General features: G+C 30.3%; 2 protein-coding genes across 3 annotated transcripts in view; one reads left to right on the top strand and one right to left on the bottom strand.

The window, feature by feature from the left end:
• Window positions 1-8816: 8816 nt before the first annotated feature.
• On the top strand, window positions 8817-9879 carry LOC117916872 (NDR1/HIN1-like protein 13). Its single transcript, XM_034833078.1, has one exon. It carries the CDS (start codon window positions 8912-8914, stop codon window positions 9713-9715), a length of 804 nt encoding a protein of 267 aa, XP_034688969.1. The 5' UTR covers window positions 8817-8911; the 3' UTR covers window positions 9716-9879.
• A 417-nt stretch (window positions 9880-10296) lies between these two features.
• Window positions 10297-15321, bottom strand: part of LOC117916871 (nitrate regulatory gene2 protein) — a 31190-nt gene continuing 26165 nt past the window's right edge. For both annotated transcript variants that reach the window (XM_034833076.1, XM_034833077.1), the window contains exon 6: window positions 10297-11321. In XM_034833076.1, coding sequence (XP_034688967.1) covers window positions 10643-11321 — 679 coding nt within the window. In that variant the 3' untranslated portion in view covers window positions 10297-10642. The remainder of the gene's footprint in view (window positions 11322-15321) is intronic.

Consider the following 15321-nt stretch of genomic DNA (forward strand, 5'->3'; position numbering starts at 1 on the left):
ACAAACTTTTTAAGTTTGGATTTTGCTTCCAAGATAAATTCATCCAATTTTTAAGGACTTTAACAATTTTTTAATAATATTTTGAAAGAATAGAAAAATTATGTTTTGAGTGCATGAAATTCTAAAACACAACCTTGGAACACTTCAAGTCAATCTTACATATGGTTCCTAAGATTCTTCAATCCTTGCAAGTCTTCGTTGAATTGGGATGATCCATCTTGGTACGGGACTTAAAATTGTTTTCACATATAAAACTTGAACATTTAAACTCAAAAGAGAACATTAGCTCCTTGATTCAATTTTGTTATTATTAAAATATGATAGATTAAACCTTGGGCTAACAATTATTCATCTTATATTTACTTCAAATGTATTCTATGATTAAATGTTTATCTATGAGAGGACTAATCACAATAATAATATGAGGAAAAAAATTAATATTAACAATAATGGTAAGTAATGGGGTATTCACCTATCATTTAATATGTAATAAAATGATTCAAATATGAAGGTTGAAATGTGACCAAGTCAGGGAAAATGAAAAGTCCAATATATTTCATGTATGAATATATTAGTTTTGTGATGGTGATACATGAAGACTTATAAATAAGATTATGGGGAGGATGGAGCATGGGAAGACAAGTAAAAAATTCAATAATAAAAAAAGATTGAAGTATATGGGGTGGTTGAAGGAGAAGAAAAACAAAAGAAAATGGGGCTTGTGACATATATATGTTGAATGGTATATAACAAATAAAAGTCTAGAATAGAAGAAAAAGGAGTATTGACAAATGTATTTATACAAATTGGTTGGCACCCATGATGAGATCACACTCCCTCTGGGTCAAAGGATTTTGATAGTTTTAAAACACGTTTATAAGATTAAAAAGAGTTGATAATAATTATGATCAATGTTTATTTTAAAAATGAATTCCTAATTTGGTTTGAACATTATTTTTTTTTTCCAGCTAATTTATTGCTTATGTATTTTAGTTTAATAGGTTGACCCAAATCGAATGTATTTATTGTATTTGTATTGATCTTTTCAAAACATATTTCCTAAAAAGCCGAAAGTTATAAAAATAACTTGAAATTTATAGTAATTGAAAAAATATTTTTAAATATGTTGTAATTTTTAACCTCTCAATACGAAGTTGTGACTTGATGTAATTACATGATATTGAGAAGTCTTTTTTTAGTACTTAAAAAAACCCTACTTTCAAATTTAACTTCTCGAAATGATGTAAATTTAGGAAATATTTTTTCAATTGCCATATATATATTTTTTAAATGCTTTATTTGTCAAAATCTCAAATACCCTAACACAACTTAAAAACACAAAATTAACTCTTTTTAACTGATGAACTTCGAACAAGATTGGTTAACCTTTAGTTTAAGATGGTGTTTTTTTTTTTTAATTTAATGTTAAATGTAATTTATTTTCATTATTTATTTTTTTTAACTTTTTTTTTTTTACTTATGACTAATTTTTTTAATTTTGTAAATGAATAGAAAATGTCAAAACATTTTACTTTTTGCTTAATACTAAAAACAACTTTTTGAACTAACCAAAATACAATCTTAACACAAACATTACCCTATTAAAACTTAATACTTAACAAAAATACAATAATAAAAAAACTAAATTAAGTTGTATTTAGATTTAAAAAAAAAAAAAAAAACACCACCAAAGCCTTCATTAATTTGATTTCAATCAAAAAGCTGACCAAAAAGGTACAATTAATTTTAGCATTATTTTTTAAAATTTTATATTTTAATTGTGATAACATTGGATTTTTAAATTACATTAAATGACTAAAAATTAATTTATACTAATTTAATCTAATTTATTAAAAATAAAATAAAATTCAATCTACAATAAAACCGAGGGAATACACCCACACATTTAAATGTAGAAGATTAAAAAAATTATGTAAAATTATATAAAAAGTAAAATATTAATTTCAATATTAATCCTCACACATTCTGATAAATAATTGATAGAATGATTCAAACATGTTTCGTTTTTGGAAAAAATTGAGAGATAAATATGAGGGAAAGAAAATAGAAAGAAAAGGTAAAAGGAAAGAAAAATAAAAGGAAAAAAATAGATTTAAAATTAATAAATTATTTTTATATCCTACTTCAAACTCAATTTACTTATTTAACGCTTCTATCTAAAGATTAAATGATTTAAAAATATATAAGTTACTTACTAATTTTAATTACATTTACCTTTCTTTACTATTTCCGTAGTAAAACCAAATATGAGAAAATGATTTTCTTTAATATTTTTTTTCTTTTCTTACTATTTTTCGAGAACCAGACATAGCTTAAAAGAAATCCATTTGAAATCAAAGTTTTTCCCTTTATCACTTATAATATATCAAGCAAAACCTAGGAAAAACCAACAAAAATATAAATGACGTCCATAAAATAATAATAATAATAATAATAATAATAATAAAGAGGAGAATCTATCAAGGTATAAGTGAATAAGAGAAAATATAGGTGAAATTGGAAAAATAAATAATTTTGGGGAATAGTTTTCAAGACAATTCTTTGTTGTTTTTTAGAACATAAGTCTCAAGAACATGAAATGTTCTTAACTTGCTTTCTATGTTTACAAATATTTGTTAAATATAATTTTTATATGCGGTACTTTAATTTCAATCATTCTCTATATATATATAATTATTGTTTAAAACAATTCTCATAAAACATATGAAAACAATTTTAAAAAATTAAAATATGTTGTCAAAAGGCACCTTGTTTCCAATTTAAGTTATCAAAAAACCGTTTTGGTCAAAAGATTATCAAAGGTGTTTTCGAGTTTGAAAAATAATTGTCTCTTATCTTAAACATTGAAGTGAAATAAAGTTGATTCAATCCTAGGTAAACATCCAAGAGAGAGGGAGGGGTTGAAGCAATTGTTAATCATTCTTTCAAAATTTTAATAAATACGATTAATGAAATAAATATAAAAGGAGTAAAGAAAAGAAATTGCAAATAAAGTTTATAATGATTTGACAATCCATCTATATTCACTTTCCTCAAGTTCCAATTTGAATGAAGGTTCTACTATCTTCAAAGGCTTAAACATAAGCCTTCAATGTCTACAATTAAATTCTTAAGACATTCACAATTCACCTCAAATGATCAATCTTACTTGAATAATAATCACAAGTTTTTGAAATAAGAATGAATCATCACAAGTAGGAACTAGGATTGTACTAATGTGTTCAAAAATATTTTAAGAAACAAGGAATAAATGCACTCAAGATGATTTAAGACTCTTTTCAAGATGTATGGTAATTTTCATAAGTATTTCTATCTCATAAACTCTCAAAAAAGGTCTTAAATATGAGTTGGTAAACTAAACTAATGATTCCGTACAAAAGCCCTGGATCGATTGAACCAAGTAGTTGACTAGTCACATAGCCATGAGGAGTTAGAAATATAGTATAAGAAGCGATTGTTGCTCATAAAACTTCATCTAGGTGCGCCTGGTGGTTCATCTAATTGCCTCAACCAAATGAGGCTGATCCAACCTTACTAAAAAAAAAAAGCTTGGGATTTTAATACCTCAACTAAGAGTGTGTTTAGTAGTGATTTTAGAAGGTATTTCTAACATTTTTAATATTTGAAAGATAAAATTTTTCAAGTGTTAGAAAAACTAAAAACACTTTCTATAATCACTATTAAACACACTCTAATTGTACCAACCAATCGATCAATACCCTTGTTAATGAAAAAAAAAAACAAAACTAGTCTTCCTTTTAGAAGAGCTTAAAGGGGGAAAGTAAAAAAAACAATTATGTTACCAATAGGTTTAAAAACTTTTAGAAAGGGTATTCAACAAACTTTTTAAGCTTGGATTTTGCTTCCAAGATAAATTCATCTAATTTTTAAGGACTTTAACAATTTTTTTAATATTATTTTGAATGAATAGAAAAATTATGTTTTGAGTGCATGAAATTTTAAAAAACAACCTTTGAACACTTCAAGTCAATCTTACATATGGTTCCTAATATTCTTCAATCCCTACAAGTCTTTGTTGAATTGGGATGATCCATCTTGGTATGGGACTTAAAATTGTTTTCACACATAAAAATTGAACATTTAAACTCAAAAGAGAACATTAGCTCCTTGATTCAATTTTGTTATCATTAAAATATGATTGATTAAACCTTGGGATAACAATTATTCATTTTATGTTTACTTCAAATGTATTCTATAATGAAATGTTTATCTATGAGAGGACTAATCACTATAACAATATGAGAAAAAAAAATTAATATGAACAATAATGGTAAATTTTGGGGGTATTCACCTATCATTTAATATGTAATAAAATTATTCAAATATGAAGGTTGAAATGTGACCAAGTCAGGGAAAATGAAAAGTTCAATATATTTCATGTATGAATATATTAGTTTTCTGATAGTGATCCATGAAGACTTATAGATAAGATTATGGGAAGGATGGAGCATGGGAAGACAAGTAAAAAATTCAATAATAAAACAAAGATTGAAGTATATGGAGTGGTTGGAGGAGAAGAAAAACAAAAGAAAAGGGGGCTTGTGACATATATATGTTGAATGGTATATTGCAAATAAAAGTCTAGAATAGAAGAAAAAAGAGTATTGACAAATGTATTTGTACAAATTGGCTGGCACCTATGATGAGATCAAACTCACTCTGGGTTAAAGGATTTTGATAGTTTTAAAACACGTCTATAAGATTAAAAAAATTTCATAATAATTTTGATTAATGTTTATTTTAAACATGAATTCCTAATTTGGTTTGAACATTTCTTTTTTTTTTTTACCTAATGTATTGCTTATGTATCTTAGTTTAATGGGTTGACCCAAATCCAATGTATTTATTATATTTGTATTGGTCTTCTCAAAACATATTTTCTAAAAAGCGAAAGTTATAAAAATAACTTGAAATTTATAGTAATTGAAAAAATATTTTTGAATATGTTGTAATTTTTAACCTATCATTACGAAGTTGTGACTTGATGTAATTACATGATATTGAAGAAGTCTTTTTTTAGGACTTAAAAAAACCCTACTTTCAAATTTAACTTCTCAAAATGATGTAAATTTGGGAAATATTTTTTCAATTGCCATTTTTTTTTTCTAAATGCTTTATTTGTTCAAAATCTCAAAATACCCTAACACAACTCAAAAACACAAAATTTAACTCTTTTTAACTCTTGAACTCGGAACAAGATTGGTTAACCTTTAGTTTAAGATGGTATTTGTTTTTTTAATTTAATGTTAAATGTAATTTATTTTCATAATTTAAATTATTTGTTTTTTACTTTTTTTTTTAATATTTTTTAAATTTTGTAAATAAATAGAAAATATCAAAATATTTTACTTCTTCCTTAATGATAAAAAAACAACTTTTTGAACTAACCAAAATACAATCTCAACACAAGTCTTACCTTATTATAACTTAATATTTAACAAAAATACAATAATAAAAAAACTAAATTAAGATGTATTTAGATTTTTTTAAAAAAAAAAAAAATAACACCACCAAAGCCTTTATTAATTTGATTTCAACCAAAAAGCTGACCAACAAGGTACAATTAATTTTAGCATTATTTTTAAAAAATTTATATTTTAATTGTGATAACATTGGATTTTTAAATTACATTAAATGACTAAAAAATAATTTATACTAATCTAATCTAATTTATTTAAAAATAAAATAAAATTCAATCTGCAAGGGAAGACACCCACACATTTAAATAAAGAAGATTAAAAAAATTATGTAAAATTATATAAAAAGTAAAATATTAATCCTCACACATATTGATAGAATGATTCAAACATGTGGACCGAGTTGCTATCAAATACAGTTTAGAAGGGAGTAAGAATGCTAAATTTTATCTTAAGATGGTGACACCTCAAGACTTATCGACAAGAGAATTGTAAATGCATGGACGGACGTGAAGAAAATAAGGTGGCGTGTTACATTTGTCATATGGTAAATGACAGATAGATAATTTCAAGGTGTACAACACTTCAATACCTGCACCAAGTGAAGGATAAACCATAGCCCCTTTTTTTTTTTTTTAATTTTGAATTTTGAAAAAAAAAAAACCAATAATATTTTCAAATCCATGATAAGTGGGAGAAATTCAATTGAAAATTATTTTTTATAAAAATAAATAACTTGAATATTTAATGAAATTCAAGTCTATGGAAATTTAAGACAAATTTAGACATCCAAATTGTCATCTATGTTTGGGCATATATAAAAATATTATTAATTTTTTATATTTATTCCAAATATATTTTCCAAAATGAAGAAACATTCAAAAGGAGGACCAATTGTAATAAAAATATAGGAATAAATTAATCTTACCATTAATGATAAATTAAAAGTATTGAATAAAATGATTCAATGAAATTTAAAATTTCAAAAAATTAAATATATATTTAATTTATTAAGATATGTTTGATGTGTGATAGTGACACATGAAGACTTATACATAGTTACAAGTCTTGCGAATGATGTTGTAAGGTATAAGACAAATAAATAGTTCAAACTTCAAAGGTTTCTAGAAGGAAACAAAGGGGCAACGACAAATGGATCTATATTCCAAACACATATAGAGGCATAATTAGTGTCACTTGGTTGCATCTTATAAATATTCTGGTTATGTTCGGTTTCAAGAAGTAGTAAGAAAAACTTCAAATTTATTTTTTTTATTATCATTATTTTTTTCATTTTATTTTTGTTTCTCACAATTTCCTTTAATTTTTTTGGGAATTAAACGCAGTCTTTTAATTTATAATTACAACAAAAATTAACGAAAATTGATTATAAAATTATTAAATTTAGACTCAATGTGTAAGGAATCTTTTGGGAGGATTGTATTGCAATTATAAGCACCTAATGGAGTGGACAAAAATTTTATTTTAATAAAATTATTATAAAAAAAAAAAAAAAAGACTATTGTAATGTCATGAATAATAATTAAAAATATAAAAAATAATTTAAAAATATTTTTAAAAAAATTCTATTGTATGAAAATATATAATACTTAAAACTACGTTTAATTGGTTATAACCGATCAATCAAACAGCCCTAAGGTCAAATAAGTATATATATATATATATATTAAACTTGAAAGGATAATTTACGAACCACATATCATTTTAGCGTTGGATTACAAAGATACGAATAAAATTTGTATGCCAATATTATGCCCAAGAGGTAAAGATAAATGGCTAAACATCGATTTATTTTCTCGGTTGCCAACCACCACACGGAGAAAGAGGAGTCATTTTATGGGGAAAGGAGGAGGAAAGAGAGAAGCGTAGGTGAAGCTTCTCTGACTCCGACCCTTTCGCTCACGGTCTCACCCTCCCGCGTCTCGGCAGACAAAGAATCAATCAACCGTTGCCTTTCCTCCCTCTTTCATCAGTTGCGACCTTGGCTGCTATCCATCAGGACATGTATATATATGTTTCTTCCACTTTGAGATTTCCATTTGTTTTTTCTACTTTAACCTTATATTTTCTTTTTTGAAATTTTTGGATTGATTCAAAAGCTATTTGATAGTAATTTTAGGAATCGTGTTTTGCTTTTTCAACACTTAATTTTTTTTTTCATATTCCAAAAAATTTTAAGTGGTAAAAAAAATTAGAAACTAGCATATGATTTTAAGAAGCGTTTTTAAATTTTCTAACACTAAAAAAAATTTGTGTTAAAATGATTAAAAAATCACTACCAAACTCACTTAAAAACACTTCCTAAAATCACTGTTAAAGATTAAATTCTATTTTGTAGTGAATCTAAAAAGTATTTTTAATATTTTTAACACTTAAAAATTTTGATCTTTCAAGCATTAAAAAAAGAAAAAATGCTTCTTAAAATCATTACCAAATAGACTCTTAGATATTTGGTAAAATTTAGAAAACACTTTTAAATATCTAAAAAATCTCTTATAGCATTTGAACAAACACTTGGTAATTCTCTTAAAAACATTTTTGAAGAAATCACCTCATAAACACTTCGAAACATTATAAAAAATGCTCTTAGACTACGTTTGACAATGATTTTAGTAAGTGTTTCAAGGTTTTTTTATACTTAAAAAGATAAAAAAAAAAAAAAATTAAGTATTGAAAATACTAAAAACAATTTCTAAAATAACTGTTAAACACACTCTTAATCCCTTTAAAAGATCTCATCATACTTCCCTTCAATTTTGGTATAAAAAAAATTTATCAAAAGTCTCACATAATTATTTTATTAATTAATTTCATCCATCTCTCTAGATTTTTCGTAAAATTTTAAACTAATAAGGGATAAGTGTATGTACTCAAAATGCTGATGAGACAGAGTGAAATCCATACTAGTTTATTATGATAATGTTAAAGCTATAAAGATGAAATGTGCTAATAATTTTTAATAATATAGAAATTATCTATTTATAGTCCCAATTTGTCATGGACCGACAACAACAGTAACTTCATCAACAACCTTTTCGATTTGATTATTTTCCTTTTATAAAAAAGTGTTTAAAAATAAAATTTAAATAATTCAAACGGTAAATTTTTATCAAAATTGAAAATTTGTAACAGTAAAATTTAATTTCCCTGAGTATGATTTAGTTTTGGAGGGTTGAAATTATTTTTGTTTAATTAATTAATAAAGGTAGCTGGGGTATAGCTGTCATGAATTAGAGAAATATAGAGACGGAGTCACGTTTTCAAAGGGTTCACGTGTACTTAGTCTCCACATACACACCGCTTCTCATTTCTGATTTCTCTTTCTGCTCCTACGCGGTTTCTTCTCTCTGTTGCAGAGCCTCCATATATATCATACCCAACACCTCTACTCTTCTTCTATTCATTTCTTACAACCACTCAAGTCCAGAGCAATGGCTGATCGAGTTCACCCCAAAGCCTCTTCTCCTGAAGCCACGTCGCCTCGCCCACCCCAATCCCCATCCAATTCCAATCCTCCAACGCCGGAAAATCCCGTCCCTCCCGCGGGGACCTATGTCATCCAGATCCCCAAGGACCAGATCTTCCGCCACCCGCCTCCCGAAAACGCCCGCCGCTACCAGAAGTACAGTGGCCGGAAGCCTCGACGGAGCGGCTGCTGCTGCTGCCTCTGCTGGTTCCTCGGCCTCGCCGCGCTCCTCATCTTCCTACTCGCCATCGCCGCTGGTATTTTCTACCTCGTTATCCGGCCCAAGGCCCTCAGCTACTCCGTCGAGGACATCTCCATCACCGGCTTCAATGTCTCCTCGGCGGCCTCGACAGCGTCGATCTCGCCGGAGTTCGATGTCACCGTCAGGGCCGACAACCCAAACAAGAAGATCAGTATCTACTACGAGGAAGACAGCTCAGTTAAAGTCTACTACTCCGACGTCGACCTGTGTAACGGAGTCCTGCCGGCGTTCTACCAGCCCCCCAAGAACGTCACCGTGTTCCAGACTGCGCTAAAGGGCTCCGGCGTCGTTTTGACGAGCGGCATGAAGGAAACCTTGGTGAATCAACAGCGTGAAGGGAATATTCCGTTGAAGCTGAAGTTGAAGGCGCCGGTGAAGATCAGGGTGGGGTCCGTTAAGACATGGACGATCACCGTTAAAGTTTCGTGTGACTTAACGGTGGATAAGTTAACGGCGGAGTCGAAGATCGTTTCCAAGGACTGTGATTTCAGCGTGAGACTTTGGTAAAGAGAAAGGAAGAGGGAACATCTTACATGTACTTAAGTTGGCTGTATTGATTTTTTTTTTTTTTTTTTCCTTTCTTTCTTTCTGATTTTGAAGAATTGAGGAGGGCATACATGTTACAGATTGATTGAATTTATATACATATCAGCATATGATTTACTCTATTGTTGGTGTTTGACATTGAATGGTTGGTTCATAGACAATTAATTGTAAAAATGGGGGTTTTCTTAGTATTTCCCAGCAACCAAACATGACCAATTTAACAAAAAGCAAAGAAAAGAAGAAAAATGAACCTGTAAATTGTTGGTGTTTGACACTGAATGGTTGGTTCATAGATTTCTCTTATTCAATTAATTATAAAAATGGGGGTTTTCTTAGTATTTCCCAGCAACCAAACATGACCAATTTAACAAAAAGCAAAGAAAAGAAGAAAAATGAACCTGTAAATTGTTGGTGTTTGACACTGAATGGTTGGTTCATAGATTTCTCTTATTCAATTAATTATAAAAATGGGGGTTTTCTTAGTATTTCCCAGCAACCAAACATGACCAATTTAACAAAAAGAAAAGAAAAGAAGAAAAATGAACCTGTAAATTGGTTTCTAGACTACTTGTACTTTTCTGGTCATACAGATTGGGCTTAACCTCAGGATGAATATGGACTTGCTGATATAAAATAAACAAAAGACATAATCTCAATCTCTGAAAGCATTTATATTGAACAAGAGGGGAAGTAGAATTCTAGCTCAGTTCTTATGTTCACAAAAACTCTATACAGCCCTGCTTCTGAAATCTGATCACCTTCAAATTCTCCCAACCACCCTTTTATTTCCTCATCCAATTAAATACCCACTTTTTTCTTTATATATTATTCTCATCTTCATATACAAATCTTCATCACCTCAATTCTCCAATTATTTCTTCTGGCCTGCTAAACAACAGTGTTATTAGGTTGGGACATAGATCGTTCATACCTAACTCTAGAGTCTTTAATGGTCTGCTCAAGATGCCCATACATCTTCACCGAGGATTCTGCAAAGTTGTTCAACTGCTCAAGAAAGCGCGCCAAGCTTGATTGGAAACGCTCAAACCCTGATACCCAGTCCACTGGAGGAGCATCATCCCTCAGTATATTAAGATGTGGGTCTGTTGAATGTGGTTTGTTCTTACTCTTGTCTTGGCTCTTCTCTTGCCGTGGTAGGAAGAAGCTGGTTTCAGCTGCTAGACCCTTTATGGAATCTGTGACTTCCTTTGTAGGTAACTTGTCTAGCATGTCCAACCAGACGTCACATGCAGCATAAATGGGTGGCCCAGTATCTCTCAACGAGTGTTCTGATTTCCGCCTCCTTTTTTTCTTTGAGGATTTCTCTTCAACCACCACACATTTGACTAGCCATCCATTAATAGCCTGCAAATAGGATTTTTGAGCACCAATCCATTTCGCAAAACTTGAAGATAGGGAACTGAGAACAGTTTCAAGATGGATGGTGAATTGCCGGTGTGATTCTGACTGTATAGAGATTTTGGTGGTGCCATTGTTATATGCAACTGAGATGATGTGATACTGAAGCCTGTGGCATTCAAACATCGCCTCCCACATTCGACTTAACCTGCAGTGGATAGAAAGGTTGAATCAGATGAAGCTCAAAGTTGAAGGTTTTAACGAAAACATCTCTACACCAAGAATATAGGTAGCATATATGGAACCACAAACAGGTAAAATCGTCGGGTATACTCAAATATTTAAAAGTAGCTCCCTCATGATGCTTACAGTGTATTATCCGGCTGGCCCAAGTCACTACTGCATACTGATATGCCATTATTTCATGGTTTAGATTTCATAAACAGAACTATGTATGAGGTATTGGATATTGGGTATGGGAAAAGCACCACTCGGTGTCCAACAAAGGGACATGGAGCTTCCCACATCCAAACTCCATATTCAATTGAAGTGGCTGCTCCAACTGCTGCTTCAACAGTATCAAAGGATAAGGTTGATGGAGACTTTAGTCAGCATGAGCATGAAGCTTCAGCAGACATGGATGAGTGAGATTAGATCCTCATAGAGAAGAATGGAAATCATACACCCTAATGTTTTACAGGGTTCATTCTTTGATCATTTCTTCATCAAAAGATTCTGCATATCATTATTCTCATCACTCTAATCCTGAGACCTAGTCATCGCCTGGTCACTAAATTTAGTGGGTATCATGTTGGTAAGAGGGGTGACACATTCAAAATACTAGACCAAAAGACTACTACTGCCTACTTGGCTGGGAGATCCTCCCACAAAACGATACTTCCTGCTTGAGATGGTAGAGATGGGGTGAATTCAAGACGGTAACATTTTCATCCAAGACTAGCATGAAAGGGATTTGAGTAAAGATGGGGCCAAATGCTTACATATCTTTATAAAGGTCAGTTTTGTTTTGATGAAGGAGGTGGTTCAGTTCTCAAGTAAAAATGATGGGTCCATTAATATGGGATCCTATACATGCCTTTATAAGTTTTTGAAGTGTGCTAAAAATACCTATAATGATTTAGTAGTAAGCATTCAATGATCAGAAACTTTGATCAATAAAACATCCTAGTTATGATATATTTGTTTCTCATTCTTCTAATTATTATGATATCCATCTGATTTTTCAAATTTATTTTCAAACCACTTCATCTCTTGATATGTGATTATACTGTAAATTCAACATCAAAGATAATAATCTAAGGAAAAATATTCTTATCATTTCCAACATAAAATCACACCAGCAATGGTGTAGAAAACCTGATGTTTATGCAGAAATATTTCAGCAGAGAGTGAGACAAAGATGATACAGATAAAAGGCATGGGAGAAGAAAGAAAAATAAACAAGAAGCAAAGACAACAAAAGGATGGAAAGAAGAATTTGTAACTTCCCAAAGGAACTAAAAGGGTAAAACCTAATTTTCTCATCCTTAATAGGAACATAGATGCCACTCACAAAAGTTATGACCTGTGTTATAGGAGAATCTATGTCATCACTTCAAAGTATGTGAAATGCCCATGCCAGACATGACACGTCAGGATTTCATGTATAGAAGATATCCAAGATGTCCAATGGTAACATATTATCCAAATGGCATGCCCAATGAAGAAAATAAAGAACAAACTTCCATCTCGTACATCAGACCTAAATTATACAATCCATCTTAGTTATAACTCCAAATCAGCTCAGGATGTAGAACATGAGGAAAGAGAAATTAGAGTATTTACCAGTCACCCTATGTCCCAAGTATTGTGCAGAATCCCACAAAATCATGTAACTGATGTACTCCGTTTTTTTTATTAATATTGTTTGAATTTGTGTAACTATAAGATATCACAATCTCCATGTAAATAGGAGTAAGGAATAACTATCCTTTTGTTATTTTCTTTCTATCATTTTCTCCATGTAAATAGGAGTAGGAATAGCTATCCCTTTGTTATTTTGTTTCTAACGTTTGTATACTTATCTTGTATAAATACTCTCCATAAAAAATGAATAAAGTTAAGCCATTCAAACAATTTTGTCCTCTCTTAAAACTCTATACTAAGATCTTCCAATTAAATGAATCCAACATTCACACACTCACCAGCATCTGGCACTTGTATCCTGGTCCATGTGATATAGAGAGGAATAGAATCCTAAAATCCGACTTGAAGCCTAGTAACCAAACTTGGTCATCCATCACATATAATATGATTAAAATAATAAAATAACCTAAAGGTTGATTACATCATTTAGTGGTTTTGGTTAGCGTTTTGAGGGTTAGGACGACAAACTAGGAAATTAGTAAAAATAGCAAGCATAAAGGAGATCTATAATGAGAGGAAGACCCAACAAAGCAGTAATGCAAAAGTTTTAGTCCTTGGAAGCAAACTAAACTAGACTTCACAAATGGAAACAATTAAATCTCAAATTTAAGTTTGAGGGATGATTTTCCAAATCCTGCCCATGAGACACTACTTTGTAACTTGCATATTTAGTAATTACACAATAAAATATATACAGTACTTCCAAGCCATTTTTCTAGCCCGATGTGGTTTGAAAAGGACCAAATCGTTGAGTTATGTGCAAACAAATAAAAAAACCCTACTTATTATTGGTTTTCAATGATAGTGCTGTGAAACAACCAAAACTTTAGAATTTTTAAATGAATTTCAAGGGTCCAAATAGCTCTTTCTTCTTAATCGAATTTTAAGCTTTTAAAGGGATATTTAAATTTTTTTTTTAAAAAAAACAATGTTATAGAAAAAGACACTGAAATTCTCAAGAGATTAGTATAAGAGCCAAAACGGGGTTTACTTTATGAAATCTCCAAACACAGGGTTTACCTTATGAAATCTAAATTAGAGGTTACATCCATTTTTCCTATTTTCCATAAACTTGTTTCTCCTCAATTTGGGGCAAAAATACATGCTCTTTGATCTGACAATGGTCGAGAGTATTTCAACTAAGAGATAAAATATCTAGAAAATGAAGGGATTGTACATCACTTATGTGTGGACATTCCTAACAAAATGGGGTTGCTAAGAGAAAAAACCAAGGCTAATTAGAATTGGCTTGGTCACTTCTATTCTAAGTGAAAGTTCCAAGGCACTATTGGGAGATGTCATATTAACAATTGACTATTTGATAAACAAACATCTATCTTGAGTTTTGTTAGGAGAAAATCCTTATTTACAAGAATAATAACACACGATAAATAGAAAATGGACAGAGCACAATGAGATTTATAGTGGTTCACTCTCAATGTAAAAGCTACATCCACTTTGTCACTATAGATTTTTCACTATGATAAAGAAAAATATTATAGGGTGATTATCCCTCCTTTGTTTTCACACACCCTCACTCTAAAAAACAGTTGTCATAATTATTCCTTATATAATGCAAAAATTAAGGCAGACTAAACATATGTAGAATACTTAAAATACCCCTTACAAAAATTAGGCTTCACACAACTCAACAAGCTCTTGGTTTCATATCTCCTATAAAAGAAGCTTACCACTTTATTTTCAAATTTTCAGGGAGTTAGGCATCTTCCACCAAAGAAATTTGGTTGCACCTCATATGTCCACATCCATAATCATTTGAGAGGTAAATTCAATCCTAGGTATCTTAAATGTATATTTCTATCTTATTCCTCCACAAAAAGTGTATAAATATTATCAACCACCAACTAGAAAAACATATGTTACCCTAGATATGACTTTTGTTGAACATCAACCTTATGTTGGGAATATCTATCTTTAGGGGGAGAATCACAATAGTGAGGAAGATAGGTTTTCTTATGACAAATGACAATGGTGATGGGGAGTTGTGATCCGAATGGTGCTAAAAATGAGACTGTTTCATACCAGATTGTTGACTCAATCCCTCAAAATCAACTTATTCTGAGTCTTCTTGAACAAAACCAAGTACCACCAATGTCCTCAAATGATTCCAGTATAAAAGAATCTCAAACCATACTTTCATCAAACCATTCTATAGGAAAAGCACCTACTAAAATTTGATAAATGCAAACTTCACCCGTCCCTATCCAAAAAGCCTACTATGAAGGTGTATTATTAGAAAAATAGCTCTCTATCATTCCATA

The sequence above is a fragment of the Vitis riparia genome, chromosome 6 (genome assembly GCF_004353265.1).
Source record: "Vitis riparia cultivar Riparia Gloire de Montpellier isolate 1030 chromosome 6, EGFV_Vit.rip_1.0, whole genome shotgun sequence".
NCBI classification, from domain to species: domain Eukaryota; kingdom Viridiplantae; phylum Streptophyta; class Magnoliopsida; order Vitales; family Vitaceae; genus Vitis; species Vitis riparia.

Excerpts from the sequence above, each read along its gene's own strand:
- LOC117916872 (XM_034833078.1), top strand. The coding sequence starts at position 8,912 with ATGGCTGATCGAGTTCACCCCAAAGCCTCTTCTCCTGAAGCCACGTCG.